Raw genomic sequence first — 26,567 nt, 5'->3', positions numbered from 1 at the left:
GGGCATGGGGCACGGGGTGGCACGCACTTTGTAATCTCTGCAGTGGGCAGGTGTTAAGATGTTCAAACACCAAATAGGTACCCTTTGCAAGGAATCAAGTCTGCATTAACCACACGTACTTGTGGTGAACATGCAAACAAACACGTGGCTCTGATACTATAAATACTATAAACACGTTGCCTTTGAAACTGATTGGGCTCCACCAGAGACAGCCTTCTTCATGGCCTCGTCTCGCCAGTGTCAGACCAGAACATGCCAAAAGGCGAACAATACAAAGACAATGCATGTATCAGACCATGTATAGCTCGGGTGAGCAGCTATATCACGGGACCTTTTTTTCCCAATATCAAAGTATGAAAAAATAAGACTTTGTAATGCTTGTTTCATTTCCATAAATTGTAATCGAGATGTTTGGTCAGGGTACGCTACGATCTGGCCAAATGTATTACGTGGTAGGCCCTCCACCATCCTGCACAGCCAAACGCATTGTCGGTGTTTGTAGAGGGGATAGCGACGGATAATCTTGCCACGTCCATTACGCAGCCTAGCCAAAGAATCCTGAATTCCGCCGCCTCTGTCCACCCAGCCGTATAAACGAGTACTCCGCAAGTCAGTCGGTCGGCAGGTCAGGTGTGGTGGAGTAGAGTGTGGCTACTGCCACCTCTTCGAAGATGTCTGGCCATCGTAGAAGAGTTGGTGCGAGCGGGCAATTGCCGGGCTGCGCCTTGATCAATTAGAATCGCTACGCACATAGAAGAAGACAACCTGATGATGCAGGCAGTGGTGAGACGGAAACTGGCACTACTTGGACATGCCTGGAGGATGGACAACAACAGGAACATTTGAAGTGTGTTGTTGTTGTTGTTCGTAAAAATGGACGGAACTGAAACGAGAAGAAGACTTAACAGAGAATGGCTTGACGACGACGTGAGAGGTTGGTGCTAGAAAGATGTAGAAACTACTTGAGCCATATTGTCACTACAAGACAGAGGAGAGTGGAAACTAATGGCGACATGTGCAGTGGACACCTACGGGGCTATCTGCCCATGGATCATGATGATGAGGCGGTATTCAAACACTGGCGATATCGCTGCGTGTGTGTGCGCGCATGCGTGCGTGTGTTTTATTCAGGGTCACCGGCGTCCTGCAAAATTTCGAGGAATTTGCGGAGGCGTTTCAGTGCAAAGCCAACGATTTCATGAGCCCAAGAACGAAGTGCAGAGTTTGGTGAGGCACAAACCCACGGAGGGAGACTACAAAACGGAACGCTCGGAAGACCTGCAGCGGAGAACGAGGAATACACATAATGGACCTACACAGCACCGAGATTTTCCTGCAGATTTAGGAAAGTTACAGGCCTCGTGTGCTGCATTCACAGATTGCAACTTCGCCTTACAGGCAAAAGGCAAGGTGGGAAGGCTCGGTAAAAGATGGACAACCCCCAAACAGTATTTAGGTATCGCTTGGCTATTACGCTCGTAAAACTGCCAAAGCCTGCGCTGTAGGCCTCGCAAACTGAACTGCTTTGCTTGAAAATGAACAGCACCTCCGGGTGGTGTTTGTGTGCCGGCTGTAGTGTTCGTGTACGAGTGTCGGCCTGGTGCGTTTTATTTTGCCTCTCGTCGCATTACGACGGCTCAGGGCCTGCGGCTCAGGCCCTGCCTGCCCCCCACCCCGTAAGCAGAACTTTCCCGCGTTCGGTTTTAAAACCTGGGTTGCCGCACGCAGGTCCACAGGCCCGAGAGCGCGGGGGACCTGGGGTAATGACTGTTAACGCAACCGGACTCCTGGCTGAGCTTTTCTGAAGGCGCAAAATATCCTAAATCGTGTTGCCGTAATTTTTTCACTCGATTTTGTAGCTAAAACATGGTGCAACGAGGCTGCGGCCTGCCTGCCTAGGTAGATAACTTGATGACCTTTCCGTTTCATCGCTGTTATGCGTGCTCAATGTTTTATTCTGCCACGCGCGAGCCGAAACCCGCCAGGTTCGGCTTCACGAGCGCATGAGAACGCTCAACGGCGCAGAACTGTCTGCAACCCGAGCAACTCAGGCGGCGAGAATACCGACGGTGCATTGTTAACCCGGCTGGCGGGCTGACTGACAGATGGCCCATCGTGCCCGCAAGCCTGGCAGCAGGCTGTCGGTGCGCGCTGCAGAGTGGGCCTCAATTACGCCGTGCGTAGCCCAGGCGCGGGATTTGGCGGCCACTCTGACCAGGATATAGTCCTGAGGACCGACAGGGTGACTTGGCACTAGTCAGACAGGCCCGCAGTCGTGAGTGGCAAAAAGCTGAAGATTCCCGGAGAAGTACGTGGCAAAAAGCTTGAGAGAAGAAAGTGCCGAATACGTAGGCGAGCACTTGGACTCGTGATGGTGAAGCGTGCCGAGCGAGCTGCCTGGGTCCGGATCGACGTGGCGAGCCTCGTGCAGCGAGGGTTTAGAGTGCCGGGGAACCGCACCGACTGGAGCCACCATCAGTGTCAATACACTCGTAGCAGTAACCCGCACGGGAGTGCGATATTGTGATAGACACATATATTTAATCTATATATAGTATATGCGTTAGATGTACAGTTTATATAACAATTTTATTTAGACCTGTAATATATATGACACGCACAACATAGACCACCCCCCCCAACCGTCGTATAGCCTTCAACAGACTATTGGGGCTGTTAGCGAGCACCTATTAAGGCTGACATGGCACACCAGGGCTGGGGCAGTTACCACCACGCCCGGCCGCCGTTGTCTCCCCAATGCTGGTGTTTATACACCTGCACCAGGTACTCATTTAAGGCTTAGTCGATCTAGGGGAGGCCCAGGAGACGGTTCAGATATTCGTCACCGTTGACTCGCGAGCGGGAATCCTTAGCGCGGCGCGCTAGCCACCGCACCCGCCGCTCCCCACGCACGCACATCCACACATTCACATTGGGCGAGCAATTTAGACATTCGTGGGCACGTCACGAACATCGTGAACGTTCGTTTGGTGAGGTGGGAGAAGCTCTCCTCCCAGTAGGAGATTTCCAGACCACACGGGAGTCTGAGAACATTGGAGGCCTTCTGCAGAGGCGCCACGGTGGAAAGATGTTAACTACCTCGCCTGGTATACAGGAGGTCGTGGGTTTGTTGCTGACTCTGACGCCTGCTGCTGTATATTTGGAGTTTGCGTCTCTCTCTCCCCGTGGTCGCGTAGATTTTTCTCCGGGTCCTCCGGTTTTTCCCTCCACATTTATAAACAACGTGCGCTTCGGGTAGTTGCCTGATAACAAATTTCCACGCGATAAGCCACTTCGTTGAGCTATCATTCGTGATAGCCAGTTTGCTTCTGAAAAATAACTAGAGCATAGTGGGCCCTACCTGGTAAAAAAAAATATTTGTATTTTTTGTTTGTTATCAAGCTGGGGTGGACCATACGCCCACTGCCCGATTCACCTTACGGTCATGGCCTGGCACCCTTCACACGTCCAATCGTTCAGCTCTGTGACCAATCAGATGGCCCGTGTGGGCAACCATTTTTAAACGTCATACGACCCTGTTCGCAGATGATCGCGTGATAATGGTGGGCCCAAATTGAATACGTGGGCTTTCGTCAGCCTCGTTATTTACTGTAACGTTTCTGTTGTTGTGGGTTAGTAATGGCGTCAATGTAAGTGTGTCGTACGCCCACCCGCAACCGACAAGGCCAATCGGGCAATTGCCTGGCGATGATTGCCTGATGATGCTGGTTGTTGTCATCGCTCAAATTGTACATGTTGCGAGTTTTGTTCTCTAACACACAACCGGTGGTGCTCAACTAGTCACTAATTGGCACGTTCTGATCACGTGACACACTGTACTAATTGTCTGTGTCGGGTGGAGAAGGGTGTATGACACATCTACGCGATCTAACCAGTGGCGTAAGGAGCGTGGGGGCGGGGGGTGCCTTGCCCCCCGTCTCCCCTGGTGGCCAAAGCTACGAGTTGAAGCCCCCTTCACAACCACCATGGGATTTGTTTCCAACAACAGTGTCAAAGAACAACAACACTCATTTAAAATGCGGTTTGAATTAATTTTTCTGTGAAAATGCTTTCATTAACGTTTCCACGTTTTTATTTTAATTTAACTAGAGCGGTAACATTTGGCTTCCGCAAATTGCGCATCGCGTGTTTGTGTCGATGCTGTTGTCTTCATCACAGTGTAACCAGCTGGAACAAGCAGAGCTGTAGTTGGCTGCGTTTTGAGAAGACGCAGCGCCCCTACAGCGTTAAATGTTGGAGACCGTGAGCGTGACGATGATACGATCAGGCAAGTGGAGCTTCGATCTAGAATCGCCTAGGTGAGATCGTGCGAGACAAATCGAAAATTGGGGCCCCACCTGATTGATTGCCGTTCCCCCTGAGCTGACAATGTCGTTACTACACCACTGATAGTGTAGTTACTATGCCACTGATAATGTTACTACGCCACTGATGATGTCGTTACTACGCAACTTGATCTAACTCACACACAACTTTATCCTAATAGGCCTAGTTCCACACTGGTACAAGCGAATATCTGTTCTGTATCTGTTCCACTGAGAATCAAATATATATTGAGAAATATAAGAGGAATATCTTTCGGGGCATCCCTTGTGTGCTTCGCGAAGGTGCGTTCCCCCAGTGCTTAAAATAATAACGAGGATTTCGATATCCTAGAGAGGAGCGCTTGGGGCTGGGCAGGGCACGCCGTGGGTTGGCAAGGATGGAGATGATGGGCAAGAGTGGACAGGAGTTGCAGTCAAAGGAGCGGGTCGCGTCCGAGACAGAGGACCCCGCCGATAGAGATGGAGCGGCGAAATCAGCTGTCGCGAGCGTGGGTGCCAGGTAGATTGTTGCGCCACCGCCGTGAGACACGTGAGAGGGTTCGTTTTGGGAGGGTTTCGTCTGATTGTATAGGGCACCTTAACTCAAGGCGCTCTCTGATGAACGAGCAACAGCGAGAACTACGGTGGAGTGACTTAGATGGCAATGGGGCGTTCGAAGGCCGAGGAATGAGTGACCGTGACAGAGGACACGTGGGGGTCACGAAAAGGGCGATAGGGGAGGGACGGGAAGGAGTGGAAGGGCGATCGGGAGATAATAGGAAGGGCTTCAAGAGAGTTGATGGTGCAGTGTTGAGTCTATGGGCAGCGTTGAGTCTATGGGCAGTGTTGAGTCAATGGGTTGTGTTGAGTCAATGGGTTGTGTTGAGTCTATGGGCAGTGTTGAGTCTATGGGCAGTGTTGAGTCTATGGGTTGTGTTGAGTCAATGGGTTGTGTTGAGTCTATGGGCAGTGTTGAGTCTATGGGCAGCGTTGAGTCTATGGGCAGTGTTGAGTCAATGGATTGTGTTGAATCGATGGGCAGTGTTGAGTCGATGGGCAGGCTTGAGTCTATGGTGTAGTGCTAAGTCTATGGGATATGCTGCTCAATGGGCAGGTGACGTTGATTCCAGTAGAGGGGTGCAAGGAGGGAGACAGATCGATGATCAATCCACTGCTGGATTGACGATGTAGTGGAAGTTTCCAGTTGAATTCGGAATTTATTTGCTTGTTTTAGTGTTTCACGAACGCAGACGGCCGGACCGAATGAAACATCGAAGCATAAAAACTATTTTTAAAAACGTAACAAAGAATTGTTGCGACCAAACACGATGTTTTTACTACGCGACCTTTACGCAAGTGGGCCCCTCTTGGATGACGATGATGATGATTTATGGCGCTCCCTGCCCCCCACGTGTGGCGTCGACGTCGCTGTGGTTACCTTCGTTAGCTTTGAAAACAAGTTGTGTTTGGCACTAAACAAGTAGCGGCCCGGCTAATGACTCTGTCCCTCGGCGTGACCGCGGCGGCCACGCACTCTGTGACCCTCTCCTCCCGATTGTAAAACAAAAACACAAACGGTCCGGAGATTTGGGAGGATGACGCACCGAGAGCTTGTCAACTCGTGCCCAGAGTTGTCAACAAAGTTAAACTAATGTGGTCACAAAGACAAAGATCCCCCCCCCGCCCGTTAGCCTTAAAATAATGTAGGGGCAAGTGCTGTTAGCGAGTAGCACCTACGAAAGGCGGCACGGCGCACGAGGGGGTGGGTGGTCAGTACTCGGCCCGGCCGCCTTTGTCTTCCCAGTAACAATGTTTTCACACCGCTGAAAGTACTCATTCGAGGGCAGAGTGGACCTAGGGGAGGTCCAGAACCGGTTCAGATAATCATCACCGGTGTTGGCCGTGAGCGGGAATCGAACCCGACGAGTCCGCCGGATGCGTATCCCAGACGCGCCAACCTCTACCCCACCGCTCCCCACCGACACACACACGCGCGCGCGCGCTCACCTACCGGATTATAAGACGCACCGCCGCCCACAATCATGACTTTGAATTCACAGGGAGGGTGGTGGTGGCTGGGGGAGGGGGGTGACCGAGTGCACCGTGTTCTCTGGAGAATGCGGTAACGTTGTTCATCACTCGAACCCGAGCAGGCGGCTGCTCAGCGGCAGAGCCTCTGAGAGGCTCGCGATGGGGAAGGTCACGAATCCAAATCCTGGTTGATGGTGGGAGGGGGGTGGAGGGGGAGGGGGAGTGGGGTGGAGGGGGAGGGGGAGTGGGGTGGAGGGGGAGGGGGAGTGGGGGGGAGGGGGAGGGGGGTGGAGCGGTGGTGTAGCGGTTAGCGCGCTGCGCTATGAACCCGGCGAATTGAGTTAGATTCCCGCTCACGGCCAACATCAGTGACGATTATCTTAACCGGTTCTGGGATCTCTCCTAGGTCGACTCAGCCTCAAATTATTACCTGGTGCGGTGCGTGAAAACATTTCCACTTGGGAGACAAAGGCGGCCGGGCGTGGTGCTGGCCACCCACCCCCTCGTGTGCCGTTCTGGCCTTCATTGGTGCTCGCGAACAGCACTTGCCCCTACAATCTGTTAAGGTTTATACGGGGGATCTTTGTCTTTGTATTTTGTGGGGAGTGGCGGGGGAATGGGGGGGGAGTCCATCATCCATCCCTCCGGGGACGATATTATGTGAGCAGCACTTTGTAAAAGGGTAGTCAACAGTGGTTGTCATTTGGATCGAATCGCCCACCTCCCCTCCCACCAGAGGAATGTGGAATTTCCCCCATCGGCTCTGCATGGCCGTAGACTGGAAATGAGCACCCAGTGCATCAGTGCTCATGTGAGCAGCGGGCTCTGGCATTGGACGTGGATGTCACAATTACCCCATTGGCCAAGAGGCGAGAATCGCAGCAGATGCTGAGACTCGATCGATCGCATTTGTGATGTGGCGCGGCGGGCCGAGTTCGATTCCCGCTCACGGCCAACAGCAGAATGTGAACCTGTGCTGGGCCTCCACCAGGTAGACTCAGCCTCAAATGAGTACCTGGTGCCGTGTGTAGTAAACATCGTCATTGGGAAGACAAAGGCGGCCGGGCGTGGTTGCTGGCCACGCACCTCCCTTGGTGTTATTCGCAAACAGCACTTGCTCCTAGAGTCGGTTAAGGCTATACGGGAGGTCTTTATCTTTGTGTGTGTGCGTGTCATTTTGCCGTCTTAAATATCCACGTTTAATAATGTACGCCTGCGTATTTTATATCTGAAAATGTTCTTTAATAATAATCATAATATATTTGAAAAGCATACAGTACAAATATTGAAGAAAATGTACAAAAAAGAATGTTAATCTATTGCTATATAAATAAATCCCCCGTATAATATCGCGGGAACTCTGATGAAAAGCAGCGAATATATATTAGTATTATTATTATGATCATCATCATCACGGTTGTTGGCCACGGAAAGCCTGCCTCGCCGAGTCTCAAGACTCTCTATCGAGAGGGTCCTGCCAGGTTGGGTTTGCAGCAGAGGGAAATGCTGCTGCTGCTGCTGCTGCTGCTTTGTCTAAATCACAAGTGACCAATTTTCAGGTCAACTTTCAACATTGGAACGTTTGGGCCAATAACAGTTACAATGCATACGGGGTCTTGTTGTTGTTTGTTGTTGTTGTTGTTTGTTTTGCTATGGGAGGAAACTGGAGAAGCCGGAGGAAAGCCCGTTGCAGAACAGTGGGAGAGAATACAGACTCCAAACACACATCAATTGTGGTCCGAGTCGGGAGTCAAACCCAGGCCCTTATCGCTGTGAGGCACGAACGTTATACCACTGGGCCACCGCGCTGCGAGGAGATGCAATCCGATCCGCAGCTCCACTCACCGATGGTCGCGTGGAATGTTCCGCAATCGGTGCAGTCACTCGCACGGCCGTCGTTCCACGCGCGCTCCACTGCCGCACACCCAGAATGTTGCCATTCCAAAGATCAGCTCCGTTTAAGTTCACACGCCCCAACCCCCCTGCCCTCATGCATACTGCAACTGTGTACGACACAACGTCGCATATCCGACCACCCTGACCAATTAACCGCCCACCCCCAGAGAAGTCAGTGTGTGCGCGGTGTAACGGTCACTTCACGTGTGGACGTTGCACTGCTGTCGCAGCGTACGTGGCCAACCGCGATAATCGGAGGTGCGGGAGATAAGGACAAACAACCTAGACGCAAAAAAGAGTTCAAAAGAAATGAGTTTGTCAATCTACATGATGATGATGATGATTTAAAAGTGCGCAGTGGCTTCCTGATATCGGAAGGAAGAGCGTTCCTGACGGCCGCAGAAGCGCATCTGAAAGCGCGACACATGAACAGATTGACATTCGATGTTCACGTCGCGGACCCTTTCGCGATGAACTGCATTCTGAATCTCGCACACATTCGTCGCATTGCATCCGACTCGCGTTCTTTCGACATTATTCGCCGTTTCACGAGGAAAGCCTCACTGAGTCTCAAGATTTTTCTCCCAGGAGGCTCCCGGTCGCGGTAGGTATTGGCAGCAGGAGGCGATGTCGCTGCTGCTTGGCTCCCAATTGTGTGGGCACCGCTCGTCCGGCGCAGCGATCTGCATCGCGACGCCCTCGGGGGCCACTGGGGAGCCGCGGGGGCATTAGGTGCGGCCCCTGGCATGCGCGCCACCCCCCCCCCCCCGACAAAACACAAATGGTGAACACACAACCCCATCATCATCATCATCGTCATCGTGCTGCTGCTGTCACAAGCCCCCAATGGTCCCACGTGTGTTGCTGCCCCCACGCTGATGATGTCTCATCGCCCAAAGTGGCCTCCGCTCTCTGAAAACGAGTGCGGAACGCTGCCCGAGTGGCTCGAGGGCTCCACTACAAGCCCGGCCACCCCAGTTCGCGTCCTGCTCACGGTCACCAACACCAGCGACGATGATCTGAATCGCTCCTGGTTCTGCCTTAGGATCGACTCGGCCTTAAGTGAGTGGCTGGTGTAGCGGTATGTGGTTAAACATCGCCAGCACTGGCGCGACAAAGGCTGCCGTGGTCCTGGCCACCCCCCCCCCTCGCTTGCTACCGTGGCGACCTTCTTACCTACGCAGCGCTCTGCTGAGGCTACGCGCGGGGAACTGTGTCCGCGACCCCAAATTGCGTCATCCCGGTGCTTACGAACGGGGGTTGAACTTCGGGTTGCGTCCAGCGACAGGCGAGTGTTTGTGCGGGTCGGTGTGGCGACTGCCATGTGACCTACAGACGTCCAAATCGTTTCACATGTCCGTCGATATTCCTGAGTTCCCCCCCCCCCCCGGCGGTTTGTAATAGCGACGTTGTATTGTATGCATATAACACACACACGCGCGCGCGCGCACATTATCAATATATATAGGCAGTATATGCTTTACCTCAAGTGCCTGTTGTGTGGACTGTTCATGTACCGTGTCGATTGCTGCGTCGTGTGCTCTACCGTGCCGTGCCGTGGACGCGTTCTTAAAGCAAAACGGAAAAGCTTCGCTTCGTCTGCCCGTCTCATTTGCTTCTCGTTCCGACTTCTTCACCTCCGGATCTGCGGCTACTTTGTTCGGGCCTCGGTTTTTTGACGAGTGGGGAGGAAAACAAACCGGCGTGAAGGGGCCGTGTGGATAAAGGCGCAGCCCTGCAATCGCTCGCCTCACGCTGCTGCTGCTGCTGCTGATCCTGCATCATCAGCATCATTAGCATCATCAGCATCATCAGCTTCATCATCAGCATCATCAGCATCATCAGCTTGATCAGCTTCATCAGCATCGTCAGCATCAACAAGTGTCCCCATCAACTGGTGCCATGGTTGGTGCAGTGGATGCGCTCCAAGGGTTGCGGTTCCAGAAGCTTCGCGGGAGGCCCATGACGGGGCTCTCCCGTGTCACTGCGACTTGCACGAGGCGCGTGTTCTTCTCTCACGCTGCCCCGGCGACCTGGGAGTGGTGACAGCACCCACACTTGACCCCACCACACTTGACCCCACCACACTTGACCCCACCACACTTGACCTCACCACTCTCTACCCCACCACACTTGACCCCAACACACTTGACCCCACCACACTTGACCCCACCACACTTGACCCCACCACACTTGACCCCACCACACTTGACCCCACCACACTTGACCCCACCACACTTGACCCCACCACACTTGACCCCACCACACTTGACCCCACCACACTTTACCCCACCACACCTTACCCCACCACACTTGACCCCACCACACTTGACCCCACCACACTTGACCCCACCACACTTGACCCCACCACACTTGACCCCACCACACTTGACCCCACCACACTTGACCCCACCACACTTTACCCCACCACACCTTACCCCACCACACTTGACCCCACCACACTTGACCCCACCACACTTGACCCCACCACACTTGACCCCACCACACTTGACCCCACCACACTTGACCCCACCACACTTGACACCACCACACTTGACCCCACCACACTTGACCCCACCACACTTGACCCCACCACACTTGACCCCACCACACTTGACACCACCACACTTTACCCCACCACTCTCTACCCCACCACTCTCTACCCCACCACACTCTACCCCACCACACTTTACCCCACCACACTCTACCCCACCACTCTCTACCCCACCACACTCTACCCCACCACACTTTACCCCACCACACTCTACCCCACCACACTCTACCCCACCACACTCTACCCCACCACACTTTACCCCACCACACTCTACCCCACCACTCTCTACCCCACCACTCTCTACCCCACCACACTCTACCCCACCACACTCTACCCCACCACACTCTACCCCACCCCACTTGACCCCACCACACTCTACCCCACCACACTCTACCCCACCACACTCTACCCCACCACACTTTACCCCACCACACTCTACCCCACCACTCTCTACCCCACCACTCTCTACCCCACCACACTCTACCCCACCACACTCTACCCCACCACTCTCTACCCCACCCACACTCTACTCCACCACACTTGACCCCACCACACTTGACCCCACCACACGCCGTGGCCTCGAGCGATCAGCTGCGGTGAACGTCGCTGCTGAGTGGAGGGCAGAGGCGGCGTTGTGGGATTCAAGAAAGCCCTGCGCCTATCGTGTCAACTGCCGCGCCCGGAGGTGGAATCGAACCGGTGTCCCTCCTGGTTGCGAGTCCATCGTCCTGTCGGCCCAGCGCACCGCTCTGTGGCGTCACTCGAACCCGGCACTTCCGTTGGAATCTCTACGCCAGCGGTCGGGAACCTATGGCTCGCGAGCCATATATGGCTCTTCCAGTGACGGCATATGGCTCCCAGACAATTTTTGAGCTGAAAAAAAATCAGTTTGGAACTGATTTTAAAATACTTGTGATATTTGCTTAATAATACCTTGTCATTTTAAAGTAAACAGAAATTAGTTTTGAAGATAAATTGCACGGGTCACGCCTGCATGAAGAAGGTTCCCGACCCCTGCTCTACGCCGTAGCGATTCGATAACCACCGCAGTATTACACAACGGGGGGGGGGGGGCGGGGCGAGGCGGGGGGGGAAGCTGCGGCCACAAAATAAATTGAGTCTGGAAAGAGCACCGACAACCTCCTGAGTAGGAACCAGACACCGGACCCTCGGGGAAACTCCAGCGGAGAAGTGGCAGGACGGGGGGGGGGGATGAATAAATACATTGCGGCTGGAATTCTTAACAAATGTTTTCTCGAGGCACCGATGCAAGAGTTGAAGCGATGGAGTGGGCCTCCAGGAGGAGAGGAGTGAGTGAGTGAGTGGGTGAGTGAGTGGGTGGGTGAGTGAGTGGGTGAGTGAGTAGGTGAGTAGGTGAGTGAGTGGGTGAGTGAATCAATGGGTGAGTAAGTGGGTGAGTGAGTGGGTGAGTGAGTAGCTAAGTGAGTCAATGGGTGAGTGAGTGGGTGGGTGAGCGAGTCAGTGGGTGAGTGAGTGGGTAAGTGAGTCAATGGGTGAGTGAGTGAGTGAGTGGGTGAGTGAGTGAGTGAGTAGGTGAGTGAGTAGGTGAGTGAATCAATGGGTGAGTAAGTGGGTGAGTGAGTGAGTGGGTGAATGAGTGAGTAGGTAAGTGAGTCAGTGGGTGAGTGAGTGGGTGAGTAGGTGAGTGAGTGGGTGAGTGGGTGAGTAGGTGAGTAGGTGAGTGAGCCGGAACGGTTGGGGTGATGGGATGTAGGTAGACCGTGCCGCGTGTTCAACCCTTTGCAAGCTTCTCAAAAATCTAAAACTCTGCAAACGTTTGGCGCGCACACGAACGAGCGAACGGTGGGAGGAGACGGGGAGTGGGGAAGGACACAGAGAGCCACGTGCGTGGAGCGAGCGGCCGCACCGCGACCACCGGGTGAAGTCCAGGGACCCCCACGGTGGGAATACAATCAACACCATCGGCGCTCGACAGACGAGAGACCCAGACAGTCCTCTGCCCGGGTGGAGGAGCCATCCAACCCACACCCACCGTGTGGGCGCAGTGAACCACACAGACAGACTCAGTGTCCCTCAAAGCGAAGCCATCCCTGCAAGGTGCCCTTTACAAAAGCTCCCCACTGCCCCCCCCCCCCCCCCCCAAGTCTTATTTAGCTCCACGTGCTGGATTTACGCCTCGTGTCACGATTTCAAAGTGGACTCTCTAAACAGACTCGCTTCTCTTTCACCCAATGCAGAGCAAAAACAAACACTGACAGCTGCTGAGGCAGAAATCTTCTCCGTGCCACTCCCCCCATTCCCACCATGCCCCCCTCCCCGTACCCCCCCCCCCGTGGCCCCCTCCCCGTGCCCCCCTCCCCGTGCCCACCCCCCATGCCCCCCATGCCCCCTCTTTTTTCCATAAATCCCCGGTACCGTGCGTGTACCCACCTATAGTGGGGTATAGATTCTCACAAGTCCACTCTATTTCTATAACACGTGTTGGTGGTCTATGACATCATCTTTTCTCGATGTTGCACTCCTATCGGTGTCCGTGTTTTTATGTATCGTCTCTTGTTGTTGTTGTAACTTGCTGACCCCGCTCGTCATAGCTCATCGGATTCCTCCAGTCTAAATTAAGATGCTGATTCTGACCATCAGTTTGGCATTCGGCATCACCGTATTCTCTGGAGTATAAGACGCATATGCCCCCACCACCACCCCACTGAATTCGGGGGGGGGGGGGTGCGTCTTATAATCCGGAGGGTACGTGGCGTCGTGCGGACGACGCGCTCTCGTCACCGAGATCTTGGGAGACATCTGTTGGAAGAGGGCTCCTCCGCAGCCATGCGGGAGCGACCACCCCCCCCCCCCGCCCCCCCGCGAGAAGAGAGGAGAAAGACGGCCGGCAGACCGAAGTGGTTCAGGGAATGTTCTCGCCAGAGGTCATTTTCTCTCGCCCTTCCCATTCAGCACAGCAGCGCGCCCGCCCGCCCTCCCAGCCGTCTTCCCGATCGCACTTCAGCTCGGCTCACGGCGGATTTTGTCAAAGACGAAAACCGACAGCGGCCAAACTCCAGCGGGGATGATTTTAGCACGGGAAGATTAATTTCCGCACCGGAAATTGGAATTATACAATTATCATAAAATAAACTGTCAGTTTTACACACAGGCTTTATCGAAAATGGAGGGTTTTTGGGTTAGATCGCATCAATATAAATGCGTCGTTAAACCCGCCACCACCCGACACGGCCAATCAGTAAGGGTTGTCACGTAAACAAAACATGCCAACTTTTTTGCTAGTACAGCACTAACCGGTGTGTTGGAGAGTAAACCCACAACTCTGACTATCGCCTGATGAGGCTGGTTGTAATTACCGGCGAAACGTCGTTCTCGAATTGTAAATGTTGCGGGTTTATCCCGAACACACTGCTGTGCTGAACTAGTGACGAATTGGCACGTTTCATTCCCATGACGAACCTTACGAATTGGCTGTGTCGGGTGGTGGCGGGTTTAACTTCCCATTTATAGACATTTATAGACATTTATAGACCTCTGTTATGGACAGTGACGTGCCAGTTGTCCACGTGTTCACATTCTCGCACAATCGCAGAGGGACCGCAGACAACGAGCTGGGAGTCAGGGCGGTGAGGAGCCGGCGCTACCAACCACTGCCCACGCTCTGTAGTCCTCTAGCTATATATCTGTTAAGATGTTTTCAACCGATTATAAAAAGAACGTTTTTAAACCAGCCCATCGTGTTTTAAGTTTCAAAACAATGTTGCTTTTTGACAATGTATGGGCCCCATTGTTGAGGCAAGGTGATCTTGCCAATAACGAAAACTCAGCACATTCGCTCCTAACGCTGTGGCCCTGGATGGAAACTATATCTTGTAGGCGATGTTTGTCGATATTTGTAACAGTCGGTGATGCACAGAATCATGACGTGGCTATAATTACCAAATAACACTCCAGTAGATTATCTATCGCAGTGCTGCGGTATTGCTGTACAATGATCTACAGCAGCAGCAGACGTATAAATATAAAACACAATACACCTATAGGATTTTACACAACAAAGACTAATTTCCTGGTAGCGAGTTAAGCCGCACCACCTCTACATAATAATAGGCTCAGTTAACCATTCTACACAACAAAGACTAATTTCCTGGCAGCGAGTTAGGCCGCATCATCTCTGCATAACAGAAGGGCTTAGTCCCTTTTGCATGCACCTTTACATCATCCGCACCTGGTTTGCACAACAAGGGCTCATTCCTAGCGGCGTGCTTCAGCCGCACCGAACTTCACAAAAATGGTATTCAGGGCCTACCTAGGCTCCTCCCACCCTTAGCCAGTATATATAGAGACACGGTTTTCCTGTAATTTCTCTCACTTGATACAGCTATCGTGCTGTAACTGTTCCACCTGAAGACGGAGGCTTGTGTTGCTTCCGAAACGTCGTGATTTTAATTTTATTTTTATTTTACTTTTATTAATTTAAATTTTTTACCTACTTGACTTTACCGAAAAAACCTTAGAATATGAATCCTTGCAGTCACGAAAGCTTCAAATCTAGAATTAACACCTATAGGAGTCTCTGAGATCTGCAGATCGCCTTCTTCTAAGCACTCCGAGGTCAAGGCTCTGTTCCCGGGGAGATCGCGATGTTGCCACTGCAGCCGCCCAGCTTTGGAACAACGCGTGGCCTTTGTGCATTAGATAATCAGAGTCGCTGGAACCATATTCAGTCTGTGGAGACCACGTCTCACCTCTCTAGACTGCCCTTCCTCTCCCGGGAGTTTTGGCCGTCTTCCCTGCTCCCGTTAATTTACGGATTTCCACACACGACAAGCATTGAGATCAACGGATGAAATGCGCGCCACCTTACAAAATGTAAATGATTATTAAATATATGTTTTGGGATGGGGCCCTCCAAATCCGAGCCCCCCCCCCGCCCGCCCGCCCCCCGCCGTCAAAGCCCCCATCGCTCATCGGGCCCTGGGACTGACATGTGGCGTTGGTTTACTGTGGCGGTGAAAATGACCCCCATTTACATCTGGGGATCGCGCAGACGCGGCCCTTATAAGACGAGGACGCCAACATCAACACGGGGACATCGGGCACGAGAGGCGGAGCGGGGGGGGCGACCAGCGACGGGCGCTTTGACGTAACCACAGTGTCCCGGCGCGGTTCTTTTGCGTAAACCTGAGAGCCAGCTGCCGTTCTCGCGGGCAACCCGTCCCTGCGTTACTCTGATGGGGGGAGCCTTTGATGTTATTTTTCTTGGGGGGGGGGTGGGCTTTGATTTGTGTATGTGTGTCAGCCATCGCGTAGAGCAGCCGTGGACGACAAAAAACGCCACGACAGCCCCCGAGACAACAGCTCAGAGACAGCAACAGCAGCAGCCCAGTGCGCGCCGTGTGTGCGGTGTGTGCCGTGTGTGCGTGCCGTGTGTGCGTGGCGTGCGTGCGTGCCGGCTGATAACACGTCCCTGTCCTTCAAGAGCTTTGAGACGGACGCGTGGCTTGTCCCCGGGGCTTCGGGCAATTATCGTTGAGCACAAGGAGAGAGAGAGAGGGCTAAATAGAGAGTGAAATAGAGAGAGAGACGACTTCGCACGGCTGTGTTGTCGTTCGGGTGTTTGTGGGGGGATTGGTTTAAATCTGCTGTGGGTGGATGTTTATGATATTCGCTGCTTCGCGACGTGGGAGGCAGCATCGACGCAGGCAAGACACGCGAGCCCGCGAAAGACAAAGAGGCGAAGCCGTGGCGCAAGTTTTTGTTGTTGTTGTTGTCGTGTTTGTTGTTGACGTGTTTGTTGATTCCCTCCCACACACGGAAACGACCGCGCCACGAGCAGGTGAAGGTGGTGATTTGCAAAGACGGCGTTGACATTCAAATCGAGCTGGAATGACAGTTGCTCAAGGCTTGTGTTGTTTCTGTTATTTTCTTTGAACCTATCTTCCCGACTTTACCAAAAGACCCAAAGAAAATGAATTCCTGCAGTCACGAAAGCTTAAAGTCAACAATAAACAATACCAAAAACAACACGAAGGGAGTGCAGAGTGTCCGCATCTTCCAGCAGCAGCAGCAGCGAATAGACTGGAGGGCCGCGCGTCGGGACGGCAGGCGATGGGGCCGAGAGAGAATTGACGCTGGCGCTGGGGGCCGTCATTTAGCGGCAGCAATTCTGGCACCCCCGCCCTGACCCCCGAACCCCCATCCCCAACCTCCTTTGAGCGCCGATAGGAGACCTCGGGGGTTTGCTTTGCAGCAACATTTGCTCAGCCGCTCGCTGTGTGCGCGCGTGGATGCTTCGTGTCGCGAGGGGCCCGCACGGTGTCCCTCGGTCGGTGCGTGAAGAATCGCAGCGCGCCTCGGCCACTTGACGACCCAAACACGGGCAGTGTAAACTGTGCGCACACTTCTTTTTTGGATTGTCAAAAAAAAGGCTTCGCGGGCTGCCAGGATAAATACATTTGGTGTTGTGGTGGGGGAGGAGTGGTGGGTGAGTGTTTTTTCACGTCCCAGAACTTATTTGAGAAGGCGCTTGGTTTTTGTTAAGCGCAGTGAGCTCATGGGACTCTGCGCTATAAAAAGATCGATCGCTCTGGCACGCAAAGTTACAGAGCCGCGTGGGGCCTCGGTGAGCAAAAAAGAAGAATTTGCATTCCCGTCTCATTCTCTTACGTCCCTTTTGACTCCGCTGAAAGGTACAACAAGAACGTGATTCGTCCGGAGACTCGCCGGCTCCAATGTGCGGAACGAGTGTTCGTGAAAACCCCCGTTGTGTGTGCGGGGAGGGAACCCCAAAAAAAACACAACAGCAACAGCAAAATTGATGAACAAAATGATGGAAAGCGCAGAGGGCGAAGCGCGTGAGGGCGCCAGGGCCGAGACGAAGCGAGGACGAACCCAGCGACAGAGTGGAGGAGACCTCCGAGCGGACGAGCAGCTCAGCGTAGCCCAGCGAGAGAAATAAAACAACGGCGGCGGCGAAGGTGATCGCGTGCAGATGTTTCAAGCCAGAACGCTTTCATATGCTTCAGCCTCGGTAACAACAAGAACAATAATGATGTTATCATTCGCGTAAATAGGGTCGCGAGATTTAACGCGTAGATGTAACGTGTAGATCACCCCCCCCCCCCAAGGGAAATGAATTATGAGCCAGGTGCAAGAAGTAAGCCCGCGCCGCCCTCCCGGTAAACACTGAACGTTGCACCGACGTTCAGTATTTACCGGGCCGCAGTATGGAAAATGCGAGTCCTCTCTCGGGTCGGATGGAGCAGGTTGCGAGCGTCAGTCGAGATGTCCACGGTGGGATTGCGCTGTTGAGACATCTCCTGTGAGGCATGTCACGCCGCTGTCCGTCATCACGAACTCGGTCGCGTCCCCACAACTCTGCCCCGGACTCGACCTTCCCTGCGTGTCTCTCGGTGTAACACCTTCAGCCTGATATGGTTGATGCTCTCCAAGTCTTATCAATGCGCGGCTCACCGCTCACCAGGATTACACCGGTTTTTGGTTACCTGGTTTTTAATGGAACAGCGAAACGACTCTAACCGCAGTGGGTCGCAGCGCCGTGCGCGAATCACTTCACCACCACCACTTCCACGGGCACAAAAGACAAAGATCCCCCCGTATGGCATGAACAGACCGTTGGGGCAAGTGCTGTTAGCGAGCACCTATTAAGGCCGGTACGACAGACGAGCGGGTGGGTGGTCAGCACTACGGCCGGCCGGCCGCCTTTGTTTCCCCAGTGCTGATGTCTGCATACCGCACAAATGTGTCATTTCTGGCTGAGTAGACTTAAGGGGGCGGATCGGCACCGACTTATTACATCCGCCACCGTTGTCGACGGTCGTGAGCGAGAATGGATGAAGTTGGGTCGTCAGGTTCGTAGCGCAACGCGCCAACTACTACAAAGACAAAGATCCCCCATATAGCCTGTAACAGACTCTTGGGGCAAGTGCTGTTAGCGAGTTGGCGCCTATGAAGGACGGCACAGCACACGAGGAGATGGGGGGGCAACACCACGCCCGACCGCCTCTGTCTTTCCAATGATGATGAATTTTTTACACACCAGGTACTCATTTGAGGCTGAGTCGACCGAGTGGTTAAAGTATTCGCCACTGTTATTGGACGCGAGCGGGAATCAAACTCGGGTCGCCGGGTTCGTAGCGTAGCGCGCTAACCGGTACGCTACAAAAAAGCACACACACACGTACAAAATATGCGGAATGTTTTGAGACTGCATTATTAAAACTATGCACAAGCTCATACTCGCAGAAACATGTTTGTTTATGGGTCAGGCCACGTGGTAGTAGTTTCTTTTTTATATTAAAACCATTGACCCTACACCCACCCGTTAATATTGTTACGTTTACTAAGAAACGATCTACGTTCGTGCCAAACTTGTCGAGTGGCGGAGCGTTATTGACACATTTTTGGGAATAGAACCTACAGCGTGGCCTAACCCATGACTAAATAGGGACTCATTACTGTGGCGACGAAATCCTTCATCTTGAGTCGACGACTTTGGCTAATGATGTTGATGTAGAGCGACAGCAGTGATCTTACATCGAGGTGGTTGATGAGCGAGATGATTGCGTCATCAGGAGCAGTAGCGGAGTGGTGAATCATTGCTCCTGTGATGACCACGATGATGATAACGATGATGATGACGATGATGATGCCTTTTCTGTGTTTGTGAATGATGCCAGTGAGTGGTCGTTATATAATAAGATGAGTGTTGGATGCAACCACATTTGGAAAATGTATATTTGATCCTTCCCCGTGTATTGATAGTTCAATATTAACGTGCCACTTTATTGAGGGACTTTGTTTTGTTGTGTTGGTGTGGTCGGGGACTGTTGTTGTTGTTGTTTTGCTGCCGTGCCTCAAGCTTGCATTTGGTGTTGACAAATCGTCAGGAATGTATGTACTCGTGCAATTTATACCTAATGTATTTTTCATTCATATTTAGTGACTTTCTTACTTTGGCTCTACTTTGCACTCCTACCGTGTTGTTGTATTGTTAGTTTTTGTAACTTCATGACCATCTACCCCTACTGGACATCTGTGAGTAAAGAGCTTCATAGCTCATCGGATTCCTCTCCCAGGATAAATACAGATTCTCATTCTGATGAACCCCACGGTTCTGTGCTGAGTGGTGACCACAGTCTCCGCTCGCTGGTGTGGCGGCCCTCACACCGATGACTTCTTCTCGGCGAAAGTGGCCTCCGCCTCCAGGGAACGAGTGCAGGACACCCGCTGGACACGCCACGCAGATTTCACCGGCGCGGCGTTTTGAAACAACGGGTTGCAAACTTGATTTGAAGCTTTGGTGACTGCAGGAAATATTCTTTGGTAAAGTCACGTAGCAAGAAAATAAATTAAATAATAGAGTGCGACGTTTCGATTGCAACCCAAGCAACCGTCATCAGGTAGAACTAAATTTGAGAGAGAGACAAAACACAGACACGGAGACACACAGACAGACACACAAGCAGAGAGAGACAACACAGAGACATACAGAGAGCGACACACAACATAGACACACAGAAACAACACAGAGACACACAGAGAGAGACGCACAACATAGACACACAGAGACCCAATGCCTCTGTGTCGAGGCTTTAAATAGAGAGAGGGCGGGGGGCAGAGAGAGAGGTAGGTCTGCTGGGGCAGCTGTTGGAGCAGATAAATTAGCATGTCAATGAAAGACCCAACAAGACTGGTACATTTTAGAGAGAGATGTGTGGAAATCCACCCCGAAGCGATCGAGGGAGAGAAAGAGCGAATGGACCTTTGAGCGCCTGGTGAATTTTAGAGAGAGAAACAGGCGGTTTGAGAAAACAAAATTGAGCAAATTGTCTTAAATCACCACAACCGCTGCCTCTGTCCGCCCGGCATTATACAACGACGCGTCACGGCTAGTTGCTTTGGCAGCTCGTGCGTGGAGGGGAAACGTGTGGACACTCCCGCGCCTTCCCAAGACGTCTGGCCAGTGTGGAATAGAAGGGGCTCTCAAAAGTTCACATCCCGTGGAGGCCCCTTTTGACAGCAGTGACGCGAGCAAGCAACTGCAGGGCTGCGCCTTTGCCGCGGAGGCTTTCAAGAAGAGCCGATAGCATCCGTGAAGCCGTGAGAAGGAGCGGCCGCTACCTGGCCTCCTGGCACCAACCACCTGCCCAACGGCCATGACAGCAATGGGAATGCTCCGCTCGGGCTAAGATGTCACCCGGATTGTCTGGCAGAGGGCGCGGAGCGTCAGCATGGCGCGTCTCTTTCACTCTCCCTCCTTCTCTCTCCACTTCTTCCCTCCATCCTCCCCTCTCGCTCTCTCGCCATCCTCCCACTCCACTTCCCTCCACCCCTCCCCTCTCCACCTCCCTCCACCCCCCTCCACCTCCCCCCCCCTCTCCACCTCCCTCCGTCCCCCCCCCTCTCCACCTCCCTCTACCCCCCTCCACCCCCCCCCTCTCCACCTCCCTCCCTCCTCCCTCTCCACCCCCCCCTCTCCACCTCCCTCCACCCCCCTCCACCTCCCTCCACCCCCCTCCGCTTCCCTCCACCCCTCCCCTCTCCACCTCCCTCCCTCCTCCCTCTCCACCCCCCCCCCTCTCCACCTCCCTCCACCCCCCCCTCTCCACTTCCCTCCATCCCCCCCTCTCCACCTCCCTCCACCCCCCTCCACCTCCCTCCACCCCCCTCCGCTTCCCTCCACCCCCCCTCTCCACCTCCCTCCACCCCCCTCCACCTCCCCCCCTCTCCACCTCCCTCCGTCCCCCCCCCTCTCCACCTCCCTCCACCCCCCTTCACCCCCCCCTCTCCACCTCCCTCCACCCCTCCCTCCTCTCTCTCTGCCCGGCTCTTGTCCACGCGTTGTCCGCCGTTTGCGTGCGCGGCTGCTTCGTGGAGGCGCTGGAGTCAATCAACGGGGTTTGCTACTCGCTGACGCCGACGAAGGTTTGCCTCGTTAGCTAGAGGGGCCCCAACACATCTGCTTTACGTTGCGAGGATGTCTTTTTTGTATTCTGGCGAGAAAAACCACCCCGCATCCGACCACGTATATCACATTTAGCTGCCATTGAAATGCATTCTCAGAGGGGCGCGTGATGGGGTTATATATATTAATATATTTTAGTTTTTCTACGGAGGGGCAATCCAAATAAAACGAGAGCCGTGCAATGCCGAATCTCAGCCGTGTCGTTTGGAAGTGCGGTCCACGTAAATTGTGCAAATAAATCATCATTATGGATAGCCGCAGCTTCAGCAGCAGCAACAGCAACTCATGGATGAATGTCTCCCAAAGCCGCAGCTACCTCCCACGAAGCAATGTGATTGACTTCGCTGGTCACACGTCGTGGAAGAGGCGGGAGTTGCCCACACTTCACCTACCCGCACGCACCACACGCGGACCTGCCGGTCGATCAATCGATGAGCTGTGGTGGTTGACCCCATGTGCAGTGTACATGGGGTCAACCACCACACAACAACTGGAATAACACAAACTATACTCTTTGGTTCTTTCGGTAAAGTCACATATGTAGAAAAATAAAAAATAAAATATCACGACGTTTCGATCGTAACACAAGCGATCGTCCTCAGGCGGTAAAAATAATCCAGCAGTGGAACTGCTGAACCAGGAAAGAAACAGCGAGAGAGCTGCTACAACAAGACGTTAAATATGTTGGCCAAGGGAATGAGGACGATCGCTTGTGTTGCGATCGAAAGGTCGTGATTTTTTTTACCTACGTGACTTTATCGAAAGAACCAAAGAGTATGGATTCCTGCAGTCACGAAAGCTTCAAATCAAGAAAAAACAAACTAACAAACAAACTAAAATGTACGATTGCTTTTCCATCATTTTATTGTACTTAGTTTTTTTTTCGTTCTGTTCCCCGTTTCGTGTACCATCATAATCATCATCACCATCATCATCACCATCATCATCACCATCATCATCACCATCATCATCATCACCATCATCATCACTATCATCATCATCATCACCATCATCATCACCATCATCTCCATCATCATCACCATCATCACCATCATCATCACAATCATCATCCTCACCATCATCTCCATCACCATCATCACCATCATCATCACCATTATCATCATCATCACCATCATCATCACCATCATCATCACCATCATCTCCATCATCATCACCATCATCACCATCATCATCACCATCATCTCCATCATCATCATCACCATCATCACCATCATCACCATCATCATCACCATCATCATCATCACCATCATCATCATCACCATCATCATCACCATCATCATCACCATCATCATCACCATCATCATCACCATCATCACCATCATCATCACCATCATCATCATCACCATCATCATCACCATCATCATCATCACCATCATCACCATCATCACCATCATCATCACCATCATCATCACCATCATCATCACCATCACCATCATCACCATCATCACCATCATCACCATCATCACCATCATCATCATCATCACCATCATCATCACCATCATCATCACCATCATCACCATCATCACCATCATCACCATCACCATCATCACCATCATCACCATCATCACCATCATCTCCATCACCATCATCACCATCATCACCATCACCATCATCACCACCATCACCATCATCACCATCACCATCATCACCATCATCACCATCATCACCACCATCACCATCATCACCATCATCACCATCATCACCATCATCATCATCACCATCATCACCATCATCACCAACACCATCATCATCATCACCATCATCACCATCATCATCACCATCATCACCATCATCACCATCATCATCATCATCACCATCACCATCATCACCATCATCACCATCATCACCATCATCATCATCACCATCATCATCATCACCATCATCACCATCATCACCATCATCATCACCATCATCATCACCATCATCACCATCATCATCACCATCATCACCATCATCATCACCATCATCATCATCACCATCATCATCATCATCACCATCATCACCATCATCATCATCATCACCATCATCATCATCACCGTCATCATCATCACCCCCGTCGGCTCGGGAATGGCCACGATCAGACACCGCCTTCCTCCTCACTTGCCTCAGCCGGGAAGTTATGTAACTCAATAAATACACACTCTTTAGTTTTTTTCGGTAAACTCACGTAGGTATAAAATAAAATAAACTTATATCTACGTGACTTTACCGAAATAACCAAAGAGTATGGATTCCTGCAGTAACGAAAGCTCAAAATCAAGATTCAACAAATACATGTTTAAAAAAACAACAACCCCCAACCCGCCAACTCGATGCCACGAACCGATAGCACGGCCCCATCTCCGCGTGGTGCCCGTGACGACCCCGGGGCGAGTTCCCGTCCAGTTCCGACTGAGGGTCCGAGCAGCGCCCGTCTCCTCCACGGGGCTTCAGCAGAGGCCACGTGTTCCTCACTCACACGGGGCCTCGGCTGGGGGCTGGCGCTATCACCCATAAGACATCATCCGTGTGACGAGGGCCGCCACGACATTTGAAACCGTAGGGGTTTTTTTTTTGTGTGACAGCAACAGCACGATGATGATGGTGATGATGGTGATGATGATGATGGTGATGATGATGATGGTGATGATGATGATGATGGGGTTGTGTGTTCACCATTTGTGTTTTGGGGGGGGGGGGGGGTGGGGGGGGGCCGCCCTGGAGACCATCAGGGCCCACCACTGGCGAAGAGCTTTACAACAACATTCACATTTCACCGTTGACGATTCCCACAGCATCTCGCGAGTGGTTTCTCATAACGTTGCTATTGTTGTAAAACATTACGCCACATTAAATGATATGAACACGGTTTCAACAATATTATTCAACGCCGTGCTGATGAAACATATTTGGCGGAGTGTGGTTTGTTGTATGATGATCTTTGCCAGCGCGTTTCGTGTATGTTCAGAGTGAGCGCGCCAATGTCCTTGGTCTTCATCAACGTTCAAATTCACCTCCAAGGGAACAACTTGGCAGACTGCGCAGGCTCGTGGCGTTGAACTAATGAATGATAAGCCACTAACATCGAGCTCTCATGTGCGATAGCCAAGTTGCTTCTGAGAGAGAGATATATACAGCTCAAGTGGGCCTTATCTGTAAAAACTAAATGTATAGCTTAGTTTTCATTTCGTTTTTGAAGATCAAACTTTTGGTTATTATGATAATGATGCCATGGCAGTGGTGCACAAAGCACAGTGAACAACAAACGATGTATGTATGTTGAACTTATTTTGCAGCGTACATAGCCAACCGTACTAATCGAAGGTGCGGCGAAAGGACAAATAAACGAAGCACAACAATCAGTTCTAAAGAAACTAGTTTGTCAATCTAGATGATTTAAAAGTTCAGAACTCCAGTGGCTTCCTGACATCGTAAGGAAGAGCGTTCCAGACTGCCGCAGAAGCGCATCTGAAAGCGCCGCGTGATGCGGTGCCCACCGTCTATGTCCGATGGCAGCAGCCAAAAGAAACTAACGCTGTACGTGTATGCGTAGCCTTGAAAGGAAACTATATAGTAGGCGACGTTTCGGGCAGCGGTCCTTGTTCACAGCCCGTAAAATCAAGGCCAGCTCTAACGCTCATCCACTCGAACTTACTGGCTTCTCTCCGAATGTGCTCTCAAGCAGTGCTATGAACCAAAACGTCAACCTGCTGTTGTGATTAACATTATTGTTACAAGACGTCGTCTTTTATGGCGGCAGTGTTATTTCTGATGAACGCGTTGAGTTTTCGTTGTTTGTTTTAACTCGACGATGAGCAGCAACGTAGCCACGTGCCCACAGGAAGTCCATGGCAGAGTCAAGGTGGGGAGGAGATGGGGGGGGATTCGTGGCTCGAGGATGAATGTCGCTGATTGCGCCGCCGCGAAACAACGCAAGTTCAAGTTTCAAGTTCATGTATTAGGTATAGCCCTGTGAGCCATTCGGCTCTTGAATCGGGTGCAACCGCAACAAAAAAAAACATGAACAAAAAACATCTTAAAGTGAATATGTGACTGAGTGCAAACAGAAAATCCAAAAAAATACAGCAAAATATTGCAGAAAAAACACCGTACACCAACGCTGTGTGCAAAAATCCCAGTGGGATGCAAGTCAAACAACCAACAACAATCACAAGACAACTTAGATTAAGGCCATCAGTCTAACTCTGTGCTACAACAAACAAACATGGCCAAACCAAATTTCGATTTAAAGCTTTCGTGACTGCAGGGATTCATCTTCTTGGTTCTTTCGGTAAAGTAACGTAGAAGGGAAGTAATAAAATAATACAAATCAAACAATAAAATCATTCTCACGACGTTTCGGCCACAACGCAAGCGGCCGAAACGTCGTGAGAATTATTTATTATGTTTTATTTTTATTATTTTATTACTTCCCTTCTACGTGACTTTACCGAAAGAACCAAGAAGATGAAAGGAGATTCCCGATGAGCCTTTCCCAGGAAGCTCGAGTCGCTTGCGCGCTCCGGGACGCGACGCGGAACCGAAGGCGCGGACTCATGGGTCACCACGCGGGTTTACGGCGACGCAAATCTGCAACGACATCGCGAACGACGAAGAGCGAGGGGGGTGTCGGGGTGCGGGCAGGACGCGGCGCCGGCGTGACGGGGCGACAACGGACGGACGATGGCGCCCCCCGGGAGGCTCCAGGAGGGAAGGAAGCGACTCCGACGGCCACGGCCGCCGCCTGGGGAGATGGAGCGATGACTTCGGCAACAACGAGGGCAGTCGC

The 26,567-nt window shown here is 52.2% G+C and overlaps 1 protein-coding gene across 1 annotated transcript in view; it reads left to right on the top strand.

Moving 5' to 3' along the window:
* LOC133351174 (neprilysin-like) overlaps window positions 1-6,549 on the top strand; it is a 47,594-nt gene extending 41,045 nt beyond the window's left edge. The window contains exon 23 of the mRNA XM_061566184.1: window positions 1,132-6,549. Coding sequence (XP_061422168.1) covers window positions 1,132-1,231 — 100 coding nt within the window. The 3' untranslated portion in view covers window positions 1,232-6,549. The remainder of the gene's footprint in view (window positions 1-1,131) is intronic.
* Window positions 6,550-26,567: the final 20,018 nt, after the last annotated feature.

The sequence above is a fragment of the Lethenteron reissneri genome, chromosome 36, assembly GCF_015708825.2.
Source record: "Lethenteron reissneri isolate LAM-NWPU_2019-01 chromosome 36, ASM1570882v1, whole genome shotgun sequence".
NCBI lineage: Eukaryota > Metazoa > Chordata > Hyperoartia > Petromyzontiformes > Petromyzontidae > Lethenteron > Lethenteron reissneri.
The sequence above is the reverse complement of the archived record's forward strand: the minus strand, read 5'-3'. Positions and strand labels throughout refer to the sequence as shown.